Below are 19165 nucleotides of genomic sequence, written 5' to 3'. Positions count from 1 at the left end.
TAGTCACCGAACTTTGATGGTTTGCGTTTAAGTCTTTTTGGACGACCCATGCAAAAATCATGCTCGTCCTCGCTTTCAGTAGCATCACTAAATGATTCTGCAGACTCGGTATCGGAGCAACATTCATATTTATCAGAAAGAGGTTCGTCAAGGTCTGATCTTTCATGGGATAGTAGCTGGCTTTTCTTTAAGCGCATGCGGTCAACGTGAATGACTTGTGGCTGATTCTTTTGGCCACAATTGACCTTGTAGTTCACGTCATTGATTTTCTCGATAACATCGAATGGCCCTTTCCAATACGATGCAAATTTCGGCGATTGTCCGGCTTCTTTCCTCGGAAAGAATACGTAAACTCGATCTCCTAGCTCAAATGATTGCCAGTACAATTTCCGATCGTGATACTTTTTCTGCCGTTGCATAGCATTTTGTGTGCTTTCTCGGACAAGCGCGTGTGTCTTTTCCATTCGTTCTTGGAGGACCCACACCCAGTCATTTTGAGGTATGCTTTTTATTGGGACTGGCATCTCGTACATCAGATCAAGAGGAGTGCTGACCTCTCGGCCCAACATCAGACTGTTCGGTGTGCAACCCGTGCTTTCATGTTCGACAGACCGATAGGCCATCATAACATATGGAAGCTGCACGTCCCAGTCTGTGTGTGACTCGTTCACGTAAGCGCTCAGCATGGTAGCGAGTGATCTATTAAAACGCTCGACCATCCCGTCCGATTGCGGGTGGTACGGTGTCGTGCGAGTCTTGTTGATACCCAAAAGTCGACACATCTCAGTAAAGAATTTTCCTTCAAACTGACCTCCTTGGTCGGAGTGTTTAGAATTTGGTACTCCATACCTTGCTACAATTTCCTCAACTATGAGCTTTGCAACTGTAACAGATTCCATGTTGCGCATAGGGAAGGCTTCTGTCCATCTGGTGTAGTAGTCGGACACAACCAAAATATACCGATTGCCTTGCCTTGTCATCGGAAGTTCGCCAAGGATGTCTGTCGCGATTCGTTCCATCGGATACCCAACCTGTATCAGTTGCATAGGAGCACGCTTTGTCTTTTGAGGATTCTTTCTACGGCAACACTTATCACAACCGGCAATGTAGCGTTGGACGTCTTGTTGTATCCCCGGCCAGTAGTAACTCTGTCTTATCTTAGATAGAGTTTTTGTTACCCCTAGATGACCGGCTGTTCGACTGTCGTGACACTGCTGAAGTACCTTCACCCGTTCCTTACTAGGAACCACGGCCTGGATCTTTGCCTCTTTGTTCCCAGTGCAGGTCCATTTCCGACACAACACACCATTCTCTATTACTAGAGAACTCCACGGATTGTACAGTGATTTGGCAAAGGCATTATTTGTGCTGATTTCCGCATAACTTGGTTGAGTTCCAGTTTCAACTGTTTGCATTACTTCTGACAAATCAGGATCCTCTTTTTGCAGCTTGCTGAAAGTCACCGATTCGTAAGTACTGTCTATCGATAACTTAGACGGCTTCACTGTTTGAATAGCTTCAACAAATTCCTGTTGGGTGAACATCTGGGGTTTTACAAGGCATCCTACTTAACGCATCAGCGTTCCCATGGAGCCTTCCAGGTCTATGTTGGATTTCCATGTCATACGTAGACAAGACCTCTAGCCAGCGGGCTAACTGTCCTTCTGGCTCCTTCATGCTAGTCAGCCATCGCAGCGAACTATGATCAGTACGCAGCAGAAACCGTCTCCCGTACAAATAGTTCCGGAAGTATTTGGTAAAGAAGACAACAGCAAGATGTTCCTTTCTTGTAACACAATACGCTCGTTCACTTTTCGTGAGTGCTCTACTTGCGTACGCTATTGGTTGTTCAACCCCGTCTTGTATTTGAGATAAAACTCCACCAATTGAACTGTTGCTTGCGTCAGTGTCCAGGATGAATAAGTCCGTAAAATTGGGATGTGCGAGAATTGGTGCATTTGTCAGTTTACACTTCAACTCATAAAATGCCTCCTGACATTCTTTGGTCCAGACAAAAGCTCTTGACTTCTCGGTCAGTCTGTGAAGAGGTCTTGCAATTGCAGCAAATGACTCTATGAATCTTCTATAATAGCTACAAAGACCGAGGAAGGATCTAACTTCAGAGACAGTTACTGGCTCAGGCCATTCGTGGACTGTCTTAATCTTCTTTGGGTCAGTAGCGCATCCTTCCTCAGACACAATGTGACCAAGGAATTCTACCTGCTTAGCAAACAAACAACATTTTCTGGCCTTTAATTTGAGACCTGCTGAAAGTAGTTTGTCAAACACCTGTGTCAGGTTATTGATCATGTCTTCGAATGATTTTCCCATCACTATGATATCGTCCAGATATATTAGACAGGTCTGCCAATGTAGTTCAGCAAGGATAGTCTCCATGACTCGTTCAAATGTAGCGGGTGCATTGCACAACCCGAATGGCATTAATTTGAACTCAAACAAACCCTTCCTTGTGGAGAATGCAGTCTTTTCCCGAGAGCTCTCATCTACTTCAACTTGCCAGTAGCCCGAACAGAGGTCTAAAGTGGAGAACCACTTAGAACCAGCAAGTTGATCCAAGGACTGATCGATCCTCGGTAAAGGATACGCATCTTTCACTGTCAATGCATTTAGTCGCCGATAGTCGACACAAAATCGTGTCGTTCCGTCCTTCTTCTTAACGAGCACTACACCTGATGCCCAAGGACTTGTCGATGACTGAATTACATCTCTTTCCAAGAGGTCATCTACCTGTTTGTCAACTTCGTCGGCCATGGGTGCAGGCATTCGTCGCAACGGTTGCTTCACCGGTCTTGCGTCTCTTGTATCAATTTTATGCCTGATAATGTCAGTTCGCCCAAGATCCTTATCAGTTTCAGCGAATAATGGAGAGTACGTTAGAAGCAATTCCCGAACCTGACTTGTCTGCTGAGGTAAGAGAGACTCTTTACTTCTCTCAAACAACTCCAATAGATGTGATGGAAGAGACTCTCCTTTCTTACATTTTACACTACTTAGAGCCTTGACGTGATTTACCACAGTGTATTGTCCAATAGCCGTTCCTGCATACAACGTTTGTGGTTCAGAAGAGGGATTCATGTATCTTACCGGTACTTGGTTACTACCTGTAACCAGAGTTTTCCCAACTACACCTCTGTCTGATTCCAGGAACGTACCTAGAGGTTCAATTATACCGAGGCCTGTAGGTGCTGTCTTTCCATCAGGAATGGTTACAGTACAGTGAATAACTGCTTCACTTTGTGGAGGTATCTTAGAGTTGTTTGACACACTAACTCGGTAGCACCCACTTAAGCCTTCAAATTTAATGTCGTGCTTCTTTTCCTCAATCTGAAGAGAACCGTCTGTCATGTTCACAATGCAGCCATACTTACGCAGAAAGTCAAGACCAAGTACTCTGTCAATGTTCAGCTTTGCAACCATTAGCTCTTCAGCACAACGGAAACTCCCAATAACTAATTCAAAATTGGCCTTCCCTCTTATCTCCAGAGGGGAGCCGCAAGCTGACAGTACATCACACTTCAATGGCTGCAGTGCAGGCTGTTTGCCTACGCCAAGCTTGTCAAAGACTTCATCAGACAACAGGCTAACGGTAGCACCAGTATCCACTAAAAGGCTGATTAGGTACCCATTAACCTCTGTAGTAAGGAACACACCAGATTCCTTCTTTACGTTATTCAGATTCACAGTAACTTTGGGTTTCTGATCGTTGTCATCTTGCTGTCTAGACTTAGTACTTTGACCTTTCTTGTTAGGACAGTCACGTTTTAGATGCTTTGGAGACCCACATTCATAGCATTTTCTGTCCGTAAATCGTTGTGCGGTTGGCTGACTATTGCTCCTCCGCGCAAATCGGTTCTGTCGTCTGTTTTGCTTCATTGCGTTTACCTCCTTGGTAAGTTCACTTACTGACTTCTGCATGGAAGAAAGTAACTTCTCAATTCCTACCAGGTCTACTGTTTCAGCCGCCTTGTTCTCAGAAACCTTCTCATTTTTCGCAATACCAGAGTCAATAGATCTGGCGAAAGCCTGTTGCTCCCTTATCTTCTTTTCAGAGTTAAGATAAGCTTCTAGCTCAACAGCATGACGAAGGACATCGTTCAAATCTACTGGTCTGGCTTGCTTGGTTCTTATTCGCAGATCAGATTCTACAAGCGCATCAAGAAATTGCTCCTTAGCCAGGGTTTCTTTGACGTCTGAAGGCACCGTGTTATATGCCAAGTTCGTTAATCTGCGTATATCTTGGGCCAGTTCTGGGAGAGTTTCAGTAGCTCTTTGTCGGCGTTCTTTTAGCTGTGTCCTATAAAGCTCTGTTTGATTAGGCGGAGAAAAGCGCTCCTCCAAGGACTTTACCAGCATATCATAATTTTGACCAAGAGGACCCCTTAGGTTACCTAACACACCTTGCGCTTGTCCTCGTAACGCCACGGCAAGGTTTAATCCCTTTTCTTCAGGAGTCCACCTATTTAAAGTTGCACAAGCCTCAAAATGAGCTTGATAGTCAATCCAGGAACCTGTCCCGGCATACTTTGCAGGGTTAACTCGTGCATTGTGACAACTAGACTTTTCACGAGCCAGTGATGAAGAGTATTGTAGATTGCTACGATCCTCCATCAATGACGAATTGCGTGGCAATTTGCTTCGTCTATATGTGACGTTTGCAGGAGGTGTTTGCTGAGAAGGACTAGCGTATCTGTCTGAATCAGTATAAGGGGTGTAGGGGCTCTCTGGCAAGGTCAGTCGACTTTCCTCCAATATGTCTGAAGACAAACGACCTTGTTCTGTAGTGTGCAAATCAAAACTGTGTTTCGGTCTGGCCCCGAGTTTCTTATAGCTACTCGTGTTTTCTGAACGCAGCATACCGATACCCGAGTCACGATACGGTACCCTAACGTTTATGGGCGGTGTGCGAGTGTCGACATTGCCCAGGTCTAGAGACTCTCCTAGATTCGATTTGCTTTATCTCCTCAGAGATAGCATCAATATCTTTTTGTAAAGATAGCTGGTCTTGATCTGACATGTTTCAACATAGATATATCATAGCAAACCAGCAAAGTTCTAGGTAAAACAAACAACAATACTATATATAAAAAAAATGAAAGCTAGCAAGATCCCACCGCTGCCACCAATTTTGTAACGTGCAGCCTAGCTTTACACACGGTGGGTAAGTCTCTGATTCCTTGCAGAGATACTAGCTAACAAATGCCGATATATACATATAGCGTGGAACAGCAAACACTACCTGAGTTAACAATAAAACTAACGAACGAACTAGTATTCACATGGACTGCTGTCCCGACACAGACTGTTCTGACTAGCATGTGAGCGTGAGTGCAAGCTCGACACCCAGTGACTTCACCTAACCCTAGTTCCAACTACTGAACTAGTCGCCGAGCAATACCACTTAGTCGGTCCTGACTAAGCACTAGGTTGTCCTACCAACTAAGTCAACCCTTGCTCGTGTTCCTAGCTCGGGTTCTAACCTCACCCTATAGCTAGCTACCCACAGTCAAAAGTCCAAGCTTCGGTGAGAACTAAACAACTCTCGCACCAGCTTGACAAGCGGTTTCGGAAAAGCCACTATTTCAGACTTTCACCTACCACCTGTTGCAAATGACTGTGTTACTTGCTTAGTAAGAAGTCTTTCGTCGTCTGTGTATCTCGCAATAATTCAAAGTAATTTCTATTTACATGTCTAATAAACTCTTTCATTAGGTGTGACAATTGTTGATATTTAATTTACCATAAATGATGCATACTAAACTATTAACATAGTACAAAATACCTTTCCATATCTTACTACATAAATATAAACATTTGTATTAATCGACAAAAATCATTAGATGAACAAATTAACCAATATGTAATTAGCTATAGTTATATTCAAGGGACATAAATCTTATACTTCAATTTCCATTACACAAGTCATATTCAAGGGACATTACTCTTATACTTCAATTTTCATTACATTTGCAACTACAATGACAGATTGTTAGCGCTGCATGTGAGAGGAAAATTATCTCCTTTCCAAAATTTTATTATTCATCACTTTTTTACTCCCTTCTATATGAAGAGTTTCAACCTCAACCAAACAATGATTTAATACCAATCAATTCGAGTTACCTCCCTCCCCCAACCCATTAGTACAACACAACATCCGCCCCTTTAAATTAAAATTGCAACATGCAATTTTTCAGTGGGTTTAGAGAGGGAGAAACGAGAAATTGATTTTAACACTAACAGAAAAAGATTAACAAAATAAAGTTACAAAACATGAGAACATTGTTACATTAAAGGAATTTGTCTAACTTAGATTAGCTGCCCCTACTACAAATATCTTCTGTACCATTTCTCTCCAGAATACAATACACATTCATCATGTACAGTGATTACAAGGCTTATTTCTATAAGTACTCTGTGATAACTAAAATCATCAGATGGCGTTCAAGAACTCCTGTAGGAATACAGATGAGTATTGTATATATATATATATATATATATATATATATATCTTATGACAAGATTCTTCTAATCTCTCAAGGAGGATAAAGATCTAATATGTATCTCGACAGTATCCTTTTGCAGTATACTATATATTACGTGTTAAGGCATTATACAGCTAGTACACTTGTAGATACAGACATTGTTGAAAAAACATGGTATTATCCCGGATATTCTTAGAAAAAGTATACTGATATGAGTGATTATAATAACATGTTACTTGACTACATGTACATTCCTATTTCTAGTGAATATGAAAATGAAGTCTCCAAAATGGTAAACATTGATTCAATTACGATCAAAACATCGAAGTTTGTAGATTTTAGTTAATATAAATCGAAAGACTGCACGACAGTTTAGTTTCTTCAAAAGCATTTAACAGCACATTGCCAGAACATTACACTAGAGATGGCGGGCGCACGATGCACGAGTCTTTGGATCCAACTTCTCCACTAAAACCCATGTGGCATATTTGGCGGGCTCTCCTCTGTGATGAACACGATAATGGTAGTCGTTGCAGTGTTTTCTACGAGCTAAAACCTTTTGAACCTTACAGATCCCAGATCCGTTTGTAGATGTAGTTCATTAGGATCAACATGGTGCTCATCCCGAAAACGATCAGGTTTCCGATTTGTCCTTACGGGCCGACGGGCATCCACTGGATTTCGCTTGTTATGTGCCGATGTGGTATCATGAAGCTGCTGAGGAGACGTTGGATCGTTATCAAACAAGTTTTGAACCACACTTGGAATATGCAAGTCTGAATGCTTGCTAGACCCGCAGACAGTGTCATCTACAGATGAATCCGTCTGATTTCCACTCTCTTTAGTGATAGAGCCGGAGGGCTCACTATCCTCTTTGGTTCCGGTATTGTATACACTGTCATCACCAGATACAGTATCTATGTTTGTAGTGATCAAATAGACCAATTGATTACCTGGTGGATTTGGCTGTGCTTGTGTCCGAGTAACTTTCGGTAGAAAGTATCCTGTAGGTTCCGGAACACGGACATACGCGAGTTTAAGGCGGTTCATGTGGATCTGGCGAGGTAGTAATTTGGCAGAGGTAGGGTCCATTAGATGCATTAGATGAGATGAAAATACCCCATGAATAACAAAGGGCCCAGCATACTTGTTCTGAAACTTCTGTCCTTTTCCAGTAGGGTCTTTCAACAAGTACACATAATCCCCAGCATCCACATGTAAGGGCTTGGTTTTAGAGTTTTCCCTTTTCAAGAAAGCATCCTTAGCGACTGCGGCATGTTTGGAAACATCTTCTCGGATTGTATCCAAGCGTTCACTAATCATCTTGATATAGTGGTTGTAGTCCCTCGGGATAGTGTCAAAATCTGTTGGGTGTCCTGTGCGTTCTCTCCACAGATCCAAGGCAATGGTGAGTAAAACTCGGCGTAAATTGCTACTTGATATCAAGAAGACGACAAACCTCTTTGGTGCACTTTAAGATAAACTCGGATCCTTGATCTGATATCAATGTTTTACATACACCAAATGTTGTGATAAGCGAGTAAATTGCTTCTGTTACCGTGATAGCGTCTTTGTTGCGAATTGGAACTGCAAAAAGGTATTTACTGAACATGGCGATCGACAGGTACTGGCCCATACAGATCAATCTCCCATACGTCGAATGGTTGCGTTGGTGTCGGAAAGGCCACGATTCCAGATTTCGTGTGGGCTCGAGTGGTTTTCCTAGCCTGGCATTGTGGACAGGATCGAACAAAATCTGCAACAATTGTAGCAAGACGCGGAAAAAATACCAATCCCGTATACTATTTACTCCATGTTGGATGCCGCCATGGCCTCCTAAAAGGGTGTCATGGTAAAGTTTTATTACTGTTCGTACCATGACATCTGGAATTGCCAACTGATAATGTTGTAGAGATTCCGTTCGTATTGTATTTGCAATTCGCAACTCTTTCATGAAGTAGGTAGTCAGAACCTTCAATTAACACACGCCGTGATTCTTTTTGTGACGAAGGCAAGCAATCATGCAAGAGGTAGTCAATAAATACACGCAAGGCTTTATCTTGATGCTGTAGGGTCTTGACTGTGTCAAGATCAAAAGTTCCTTTAGAAAATAAGTCAATGGCTCGCACTTGATCCAATAGCGGATCAGTATTGTCAGTAGTTGTGGCTACATAATCTGATGTCAAGCATTTCTTATTATTATCCTCAGTTTAGTCTGATGAATCTACTGCCGTGCTTTGTGCAGCACTATGCTCGCTCTGACCCCATGGATCCATCGTAACGCTTGGTGCACCAAAATCTTCATTGTTATTGCTAAAAGGAGACTGCATCTTTGTCTGTTAAGGCATCAGAGGAAATGTACTTTATCGAACTTGATTGGTTCGAAGAATCACACGAACAACTTTGCGTTGTCAAAGAGCAGGATTTGTCCAAAATATCACTTGGTTCCACAATATCGATCTTTATGTCTTTATTGATAAATGGTGTCCGAAAGCACTGTTTTCGGCTTTTACATTTCTTTGATCGCGTTCGTATTTTGAGTTCTTCCACATCCCCTGAATCAGCGTCATACACTTCCTCTTGAGTCCGTGTGCTAACAAGAGATTTTGTAGGTATCAAGCGAATCATCAGCTTACAGACCATGTAGAAAATGACTATTTGGTACCACTATGTTCCCCGTGTTGTCTTTTAAGTACGGAAAGTACGAATCATCTTCATCTGGACTGTTGGAGTCATTACTTGGCTGAGGAGATCGCGACAACGTATCAGCAACTTGCATCTGTGCTGCCGGTTTATAACATATCTCAAAATTGAATTGTTGTAAGATCGCGATCCACCTTTCATATATGACCCCTTTCATTTGCTTTTGGAACAATGGCCGTAAAGTTTGGTGGTCACACTCTACGATGAATTTCCGTTCCCGAAGATGAGTAGCACAATCCAGGATAGCTGTTACCATTCCCAATAGTTCTAGTTTAGTTTGGCCGTACGACTGCTGCCACTTACTGAGTGATTTTGATCCAAATCTGATGACACGGAAATCTGCAGAGGTATCATTGGGCTTTTAGTAGAGCATATAACCAATTCCGTTCGCGCAGATATCAACAGCAAGGCAGAAGGTCAAATCAAAGTTTGGAAAAGCAAGAACTCTTGAGTTCTGCGAAAGGGTTTTTAGATTGTCCAATGCCGTTTGATGTATTTCTGTTCATCGAAAGGGTATACCTTTTTGTGTGAGGTGAACTAGTGGTTGTGCGGCAACACTATTTCAGAATGAACTTTCGAAACCAGTCAAAAAGGCCAAGAATGCGCCGAAGAGCTTTGATTTTTTTGTGGAATACTGATGTACCTGTACAGCCATAACCCGGTCAAGTGGCGGTGAAATACCATCCTTCGATATTAGGTGACCGAGAAAAATACATGATTCTTGAGCGAAGGAGCATTTCCTAGGACCTAGTTGTAACCATCAAGGTCTTCCAAGTGTTGTGAAACAGTAGATGATGCGATAAGAATATCATCCAAATAGCACAGACAAGATTTAAAGGTACAGCCGCGGAGCACTTTGTCCATCAACAGCTGAAAGGTACTTGGAGCTGAGCTTAAACCCATCGGTAGTCTCTAGAACCTATATATACCATAGCATGTATTGAGTGCTGTGAGTCTGGCGTTGTCCGAATCAATAGGCATTTGGAAGATCCTGAAGAGAGATCGATCGAAGTGAAGTATTAAGGGGTTTTGTCAGAGAAGGATTCTGTCAGCGCATTGAGGTTGGGAATCTCATATTGAAATGTCTGGGTCTGTGAGTTTAAATAGCGGAAGTCAGCACAGAACCAGAACTCGGAAAGACTGGATTCCTTAGTAACTGGACTTTTTCGAAACAAGGACAACAGGACTAGTGATCAGGATCTTTTCTGATTCATCTACCTGAGAAATGATTCATTGGCGAAGATGTTCATCAAGTCCGAGAACTTCTCTTTTGTCTGGTGGTAATCGATAAGGCCGCTGATGTTTCGGTTTCGCATTGGGCTGTTGTGTGTTCGAATTCCGTAATAGGTTTCCCTGATAGAATCGTTTTAGATGTAGATGTAGAGTTCAAATTTTTGATAGATACCATATTGTCATGGGATACAGTAACAAGTGTCTTGGCCACTAGAAGCTGACAATACCTGCTACTACAGCAATCACATTGAGAACCATAAAAGGACATCTCTAAGTTCGGAAGTGTTCCCCAAATCACTACCTCTGTATTTGCAGGAATAACAGTTCTTCGAGAACATTTCACGGTAGTAGTGCCAAATGTGCATGTCTGGTCAGAAAGGTTCAGAACAACTCCTTTGTCCCGTAAATATTGAATCCCAAGAATAAGCGGGTGAGAGGTATGCGGTAGAATATGGACAGGTATGTTATGTATTGCTCCCTCTACACATATCTTGATACAAGCAGTTCCTGTAATAGATATTGTCTGATTATTTGCTAAAACAACAGTGTTGTAACGACAGTAGCACACAGACCAATATAGGTGACGTGCACTATAGTTTTCGCAAACTGGTTAAGATCAAGGGGCCGCAACTCCCACGTAAGTAAGCCAACGAGTCTTTGTGAATTACAGATGAAGCTTTGTTTATTGGATATATCGAACGCAGAATCTACACACTTAAACTTCAACTTCACCGTGAAAACTAAAACATACAAAGTTTACAGATTCTCACTATTAGATTACGATTATAAAACATTAATTACATAGAAAGCACTTCAATCTGCCAGTAAATATTTGATGGAAATCAGTTATGCATATTAGCGAATTTGACAAGCAATTTGTTGACTAGAATCGAAATTACAGTATTTGATAGCATTCCGGAACAAATACGATTGTAGAAAAATAACAATTAATAGTAATAACCTCCTTGGGCTTACTCGCAACGCAGAAAACAAACAGGAATCCTCGCAGAGACCCAACCCCATGGTCTCGGTTCCCGCAGGTTTTACCAACAAACGCACCCAACCAAGTTAGAGAGTTCCGATCAAGGGAGCTAACTCCTACCGCCTTATCACGTACTGTTACATGGCTCCCCAAAATTAGGGAAACTTATTTTACCCAACCATTTCAATAACTAGGTAGTACTGACTATACAAACCTGACGCATTTGAAATTGACTAGACAAACTTCGTTAACGTGACTAGATAAACTGACTAGAATACTATACCTCTATTGGATTTGACGAGTGAACACTTGCTCATATCTTGTACTAATTGTACGATTGGACTACTATACTACTCTGGCTCCTCGGTGGGGAATTCCTCGGTCTCGAGTAATAGCACCAACTTGTGTATCGGTCGCTCAAGAAAGTTCTCTGGACCATCTCGTCTACCTTGCTTGTCCAGCGTAGGAACACCAACAGCAAGTCTAACCTTGCGCACTAGTCCATCCTTTTCGATAAATGTCTCGACGACACGGCCAAGACGCCAGTGATTCCTCGACAAGTTGTCATCCTTGATGATCACTACATCTCCGATTTCCACGTTTCGCTTTGGAGAAGTCCATTTGTTTCTCACTTGTAGATTCTGGAGAAACTCCTTTCTCCAACGATTCCAGAATTCGTTGGCAAGATACTGCACACGACGCCATCTTCGACGGCAATAGAGATCTGTCCGCTGGAACTGACCAGGCGGCGGCAAGATTATCTTTGATTTCATGGTCAACAAGTGATTCGGAGTCAAAGGTTCCACCGAGTGTGAATCATCCAGGTTAGTAACAGTGAGTGGTCTACTATTCACTATAGCGAAACTTCACACAAGAAGATTCTAAGGGTCTCGTCGTCCAACTGGGAACTAGACTGGTGCATCAACGACGCAAGAACATTCCTGACCGAACGGATCTGTCTCTCCCATACACCACCCATGTGGCTAGCGGAGGGTACATTCATCTTGAAGCCAATGTAATCGCAACCCTTGTCGGAGAGGTACCGCTGAAGCGCCTGATCATCAAGTTCCAGAAGAACCTCTTTGAGCTCGCGCTCAGCACCCACAAAATTTGTTCCTCTGTCCGATCTCAATTGTCTTACTGGACCACGAATAGAGAGAAATCTTCTTAGTGCATTAATGAACGAGCTGGTATCCAGAGAGTTTGCCGTTTTCAGATGGATGGCACGACTCGACATGCACGTAAATAGAACACTGTACCTCTTCAACTCCTTTCGGCCTTCCTTGATGTAGAAGGGACCAAAGAGATCCATTCCACTAAACGTAAATGGAGGTTCAGACTGCAGTCTATCTGCAGGCAAGTCAGCCATCTTCTGACCCTGAGAGCAGCCTCGCAGCTTGCGACATGTTACGCATTTGTAGATACAACTCGAAACAGCAGAGCTGCATCCGATAATCCAGAAGCCATTGGCTCTAATTTCGTTTGTGGTTATACCACGTCCTTGGTGCCTCACAATCTGGTGAAAATGACGAACCACAAGCTCAGTGATATGAGCCTTCCTGGGGAGAATGACAGGATGCTTCATTTCGGTACTAAATTCACCCTGTCGAATACGTCCACCGACTCGCAGAATTCCCCTTTCGTCGAGGAACGGATCCAAACCACACAGAGACGATGTACCTTTGAGACGACATTTCCGTTTCTGATCGCAGTTATCTGAAGACATCTCGGAGGCACGAAGAAGCTCGATATCCTCCTTAAAGGCATTTTCCTGAACAAGCTTGACAATAGCCACCTCTGCATTCTGAAGGTCCTCTACGGACACATTTCGCCTCCGAATAGACCTGGTCCTCAACATGCGTTTGAATTCCAAGCACAGAGCTACTGCTCTCTTGGCTCTCGTCCAATCGGAGAAATATTCCAGGCAGTCCAGTAATGAACCTTCACTAGCTGGCTCAACCACCGTGTCAAACACTTGAACCTTCTTAACCTCTGGGTCATCCGGGGAAAGAACGGGTTTGTCCAAAATATCACATTCTACAAAGGGGTCGTTTTTCCAAAGGAATTCTGGTCCTCTTAACCAATTTGTATGCTTCACCAAATCGTCAGCCGTTGCACCTCGAGACGCAACATCAGCGGGGTTGTTCCTAGTGCTGACGTGTTTCCACTGAGATGGCTCTGTGTGGTCCCGAATCTGTTTTACGCGATTGGACACAAATACATGAAATCTCCGAGAATCGTTCCCAATATATCCCAGGACCACACTACTATCAGTCCAGAACCACTGCGTAACATGGTCGCATGTAAGTTCCCGAAGCAGCATGGAACTCACTCGCACGGACACCAAAGCTGCCACAAGTTCTAGCCGGGGAATCGTAACGGGTTTTTAACGGAGCTACCCTTGCCTTGCCCATTAACAACGCACAATGCACTCGTTGCTCACTGTTGACTAGCCTAATATAAGAACACTGGCCGTAACCACTAGTACTCGCATCCGAGAAATGATGAAGCTCAGTCGAGATGACATCTCCAAAATCATCAGGTTTCAAACACCGTTTGATCTGAATGTTCTTGAGGTTCTTCAGGTCCTCTCTCCAACGCTCCCATTTTGTCGTCAAAGTGTCAGGAAGTGGACTGTCCCAGTCCGCATGACCCTTGCACATCTGCTGCAAAATCTGTTTGCCAACGAGAATGAACGGAGAGATAAATCCCAATGGATCGTAAACCGAGCAGAGAGTTGATAGAACCCCACGTCTAGTCAGCGGGCGATCGTTCACAACAACTCGAAACCGGAAGGAGTCTGATTCTATACACCACTGTATGCCAAGAGCTCGTTCAACAGAAGTTTATCATGGACTACGTCAATGTCCTCGAGTCCCTTGGCTCGGTCTTCTTCAGGAATGTGCTTCAACACCTCCTTCGAGCTTGACAGAAATTTATGCAGACGCAATCCACCTTTGCCGCACATATCCTTACTGCCTTTGATCATGTCCACAGCCATGTCGATAGTTTGTAAGGACTTCAGCCCGTCGTCGACATAAAAGTCACGCTTTATAAAGTTCGCAATATCTGATCCGAATTCCTCTTCGTTGTCAGAGGCCATTTGTTTCAAGGCAAAGTTGGCACAACCAGGCGATGACGAGGCGCCGAAAAGATGAACACTCATACGATATTCAATCGGCTCATCACGGCTGTCTTCATTTTCCCACCACAAGAATCGGAGATAGTTTCAGAGTTCAACGTTTACCTTGAACTGGTGGAACATTTGTTCGATGTCGCACATAAACGCAATCGGCTCTTTACGGAAACGACACAGGACACCGATAAGAGTATTGGTAAGATTTGGTCCCTGTAAAAGGTGAGAATTTAAGGATTCTCCCTTGAACTTGAACAAAGACTACCCGAATTTTATTCGGTTTCTGGGGGTGATAAACACCACGATGAGGAATATACCATTCGTGCCCGTCTTCAAGCTCGATATCAGCTTCTGGGACTCTTTCTGCAAAGCCCTTTCCTATTAGCTCTGCCATGAAAGAAGTATAGTGCTCCCGGTATTTGTTGTTAGAATCCAAGCGTTTCTTCAGTTGTTTAAGTCGACTTAGTGCCAACGTCTTGTTGTTAGGAAGGCACGGCATGGCATCTCATAATGTCCGTTGTCGATGTGAATTCCGTCCTTCAGCAGGTTGAGGAATTGACGATCCTCATGCGAATAAGTTGCGTTGGTATCACTGGGTTCGTTGAAATCCTGTTCTAGCATCAACGCGAGTTCTTCGGGATTAATAATCTCCTTGATACTACACCTAAAGGAGAAGACTACATGGTCAGGAACCTTTTCGCTATCACCCGATGATAGAGCAGGTGGCACCGTACACGTAATACTACGATGGCTCGTGCCAACAGGATCAACGTCTTCTACACTAGCCCCATCAACAGTACCCACAATGCCCCATCCAAGGTCAGTCCTCTGACCATAGGGTCTACTGTCGCTTGGCGCAATTACCTCACGCGGAGCCAACGCACGCGCACAATTATATCCGATGAGCAGTCCGACTTCGCAATCGGTTAACGGCATTAGCTCACCAATAGGCTCCAAGTAAGACCATTGTCTGGCCTTTTCCGGTGTACGAATGTGGGCTCGGTTGGCCGGCATGATGCTTCGTGTGAAAGTATCGGGGAGTGGTATGCTCAGAGAACTGTTAAATCCACGGACGGCGAGGCCCTTTACCTTGCGACTGTCCACTACTCGATTTTCTGCATACATGGTAGAAAGCAGAAGTTTGACATACATACCCGAAATTCCAAGAGATCTACACGTATCCTCCAGAAAAAACGTAGTATCTGACTGCGTATCCAACAAGGCATAAGCCAATTTCTCCCTTCCGGGGTTGTCACAATGAGAAATATACACTGGTATACAACTTGTACCTGTACTGTTGAATGCAGCGTGCACATGGGAATTAGTAGACGCAGGAGCCTTAACGCCATCAAGGTTCGTATTATTTATAACATTATTATTTTTGTCATTAGGCTTTGACTTTCGCAGATCGCCATGTAAGGAACTGGGATGGGGTTTGGCGCATGTTTTACATTGTTTCCGCTGAGTACATTTCTTTGATATGTGTCCTGTCCCAAGACATCCAAAACAAAGACCATTCTCCCTTGCATATTCCTTACGTTTATCCAACGGTTTGGATAGGAATTGTTTACAACAATCCAGATCGTGGTTATTCTTACACAAAATACAAGTTCCACAGGGTTTAGCTTCCTTCGGCGAAGCCTCTGTCATCAGCGTTCGTCCTGTTGTAGGTCTTGTGACCTTAGCAGATTTCGAATCATCCCCATGATCTGTACGGAAAGACTGCAGTGAAGTGACTGGATCGCATGCAATCTTCGCCTCCTTCTGAACGAATGCTACAAAGTCCTTAAAGGGAGGAAAGTTATTCCCTTCTTCCTTTGTTTGGTTTACAATTCTTCCCCATCTGGTGACAATCCAGTCTGGGAGTTTGGATAGCATCTTCTTGTTCTCTCGACTGTCATTGAGAACGTCCAGTCTACCTATGCTCTGCGATGCCGCGAGGCATTGTCTGAGGAAGTCCGAAAACTTTCGCAACCCACTGGAATCGCGAGAACTAACCTTCGGCCATTTATCGAGTTTGTCACGAAAAGCATTAGCTACAACAAAGTGGTCGCCTTATCGCTCGTCGAGCAAGTTCTTGCCATCCATATAAGCGTCATCGCTTGACAACAGAAAGTAATTCTCAACCACTTCCTTCACAGAACCACCGAGATAATTCTTGAGGTAGTGTATTCTTTCGGATGACGGTATCTTCCTCTCTTCTATTAGAGTCTGGAAAGCGGCCTTCCAACCAGGATATTGCAGAGGATCTCCGAAAAATACACTCGGTTCTGGGGGCGGAAGACGACTTAAAGTAACCTGCTCGGCAAGAGATTTCGCAAGTGCCATCAGCCCTTGTTCTGACATTTGGCAAGGGCAGGTTCGTGGCAGATCCCTGATCAGCTGCATTGCTAGACGCGTTGTGGTTGGTCGACATATCGGTACGCAAATACTGAGATTCTGGCATCCACGTGGTTTGTGTCCGAGCGCTATTATACGCAGTAGGGAACGGAAGTGCGCCTTTTGGCACAAATTCCCAGGGAAATGGGTTTAACGTACTGGCTACACCTTTAAGTAATGGCATACCTAAATTTAAGTTAACACTAGGGAACACCCCACTAACCGTATTGACAGTACTAGTAACAGCGGATGTTACGGGTTCTGAAATAACAGCAGCTCCGAATCGAGAATCATTTGAAGCTGTCGAAATTATACTAGTAGCAGTGGCTATGTTCGATGTAGGGCTAAGACCATCTTCAGTTACTACCGGCCTATACGCATGTTCCCGTACATACTTCTCAACGTAGTCGTCCCTTTCAACCCTTTCTCGAGGCAACAGTTTAAGTGAAGGTTTAACATTGGACGAAAATAAACTTTCCTCCAAATCGTCCATGACTTCTAACTTAGCTTGCTCAATGTCAAGCTGTTTCATTGTCTGAACCCTTTTCAAGTCAGCTTTAGGTTTCGCCTCAATGTCGATGAACTTGAGCTTGGCCTTGAGCTCAGCTGCTCTAACAGCGGTATCTGACCTTCTTGATTTTAAAGTACTTCCAGTAGAGCCACATGACCCAGATCTGAAGCCACTATGACATGAACGACTTTTGTGTCGCGAACTCAATTCCGCGTTATCAGACTCGATCTCGCGAATGCGGTCAGCGACGTCACGCATTATATGCTGATGTTCACTTTCGATGACATCATATCGTTGCAGCATCTCATGTTCTAGGTTTTCGTACTGTTTGAAAACCTCTTCTTCTCTGCATTCATCAAACAACTGAGTAAGCTGGGATATTGTCGCGGAAATATCAGTTAAACGATTTTCGCACAAATCGCGTTCCGATCGAATATCGGTCAGATTAGTCGAGTCTGATCGGAGAACTTCTATTCTATTTGCATGCTTGCGCCATGCAGACACAGCAGAATGGTATTTAGCACAACACCGATTAATATTATACTCCATCCCTTTTTCAGTGTGTTTTCGATCCCTTTCGGTGTTTTTTGAAACCTCACCTGTATTGCTAGAGGACTCATCAACACTTACTTCCATGTCTGTAGATAACCTTTCATCTTGCGTCGCATACTTTCGTACAATTAACTTAAAGAGTGGGATGCTAGGAATACTTCTACTTACCCAATAAATCAGCATGAAACGTTTTGGCAAAAATACTTGTAGACCAATACTAACGCAATCTGTGACACTATCAAGTAGATCACTCTGTTGTTAAACTGGAAATGGTTATATGAACAGGAAGCAGTATTTTATTGTATATAATGTTGGTTGGAAATTTTAAATATGAAAATAATAATTTTCATGAATATATTGTTGTTTAATTTAGCTTATAACAGGAATTGAGTGTTAAATATGTATATAGTATATTGCACCAAATTGGACCTTTACATGTCCAGCACTGCATAGGCAAGTAGGGACTTATGTAAACAATGGTATCCAGAATTCATATAGACAAATGTGATGTGTATATATAAACAGTGCAGTACAGTTAGAGTAACGATGATTGTATAATTATAACGTAAAATATTGCAAGGTCACGAGAAAATAATAGTTTAGATAGTGAATTGTATATAGTTGCTTAGTACAGCATTATGAGTATGTAAGGTAAACATGACCGATTTAGCAGATGTTAGGTTCTGCGTAATTGTTAAGTATTTGATTATTATATATGTAAATAGTGACCAATATGCGGTGGGTCTGAAGACTGGTGGTACCAATTGTCATTCCAGACAATAGCTTCCTGGGATTGGGGAATGGACCAATCAACGGTCGTTGCACTAAATGTGCATCCTCAATCCATCAGCACTTATCCCATACACAATAACAAACGGCGCCAAGATTCTGCATTTTGTGTCCAAATCGGTATCATTTTGACAGAATCTTGATATGGTTGGGTCGCCAGGATCAACCATTGTTCTTGAGGAATTTCCACCTGCGGAGTTGTCCGACTTTTGGCTTCCCCTATAAATACTGGGCAGTTTTCGCTGCTCATTGCACTTGGATCTAGGGATGCCAAAGGGACAACTTCCGGTTGTGAGACTGACTCTACTGAAGCGTGATAGGGAGCGAGCCTTCTTGTGGACTTCAATGTGCTATATATAAACAACAAGTAGAAAGGAATT

The 19165-nt window shown here is 43.2% G+C and overlaps 3 protein-coding genes across 3 annotated transcripts; all 3 read right to left on the bottom strand.

Annotated features, from left to right (window-relative positions):
- Nucleotides 1-12271: 12271 nt before the first annotated feature.
- On the bottom strand, nt 12272-13741 carry LOC132560424 (uncharacterized). The gene has a single exon (XM_060225090.1). The coding sequence runs from the start codon at nt 13739-13741 to the stop codon at nt 12272-12274; it is 1470 nt and encodes a 489-aa protein (XP_060081073.1).
- A 483-nt stretch (nt 13742-14224) lies between these two features.
- Nucleotides 14225-14584, bottom strand: LOC132560423 (uncharacterized). The gene has a single exon (XM_060225089.1). It carries the CDS (start codon nt 14582-14584, stop codon nt 14225-14227), a length of 360 nt encoding a protein of 119 aa, XP_060081072.1.
- Nucleotides 14585-15016: 432 nt separating this feature from the next.
- On the bottom strand, nt 15017-16432 carry LOC132560422 (uncharacterized). Its single transcript, XM_060225088.1, has one exon. It carries the CDS (start codon nt 16430-16432, stop codon nt 15017-15019), a length of 1416 nt encoding a protein of 471 aa, XP_060081071.1.
- Nucleotides 16433-19165: the final 2733 nt, after the last annotated feature.

Source organism: Ylistrum balloti, unplaced genomic scaffold (assembly GCF_031769215.1).
Source record: "Ylistrum balloti isolate Yb309-2 unplaced genomic scaffold, AGI_CSIRO_Ybal_v1 Utg371060, whole genome shotgun sequence".
Classification (NCBI taxonomy): Eukaryota; Metazoa; Mollusca; class Bivalvia; order Pectinida; family Pectinidae; genus Ylistrum; species Ylistrum balloti.
Note: the sequence above shows the minus strand (reverse complement) of the source record. Positions and strands in the feature narration are given on the sequence as shown.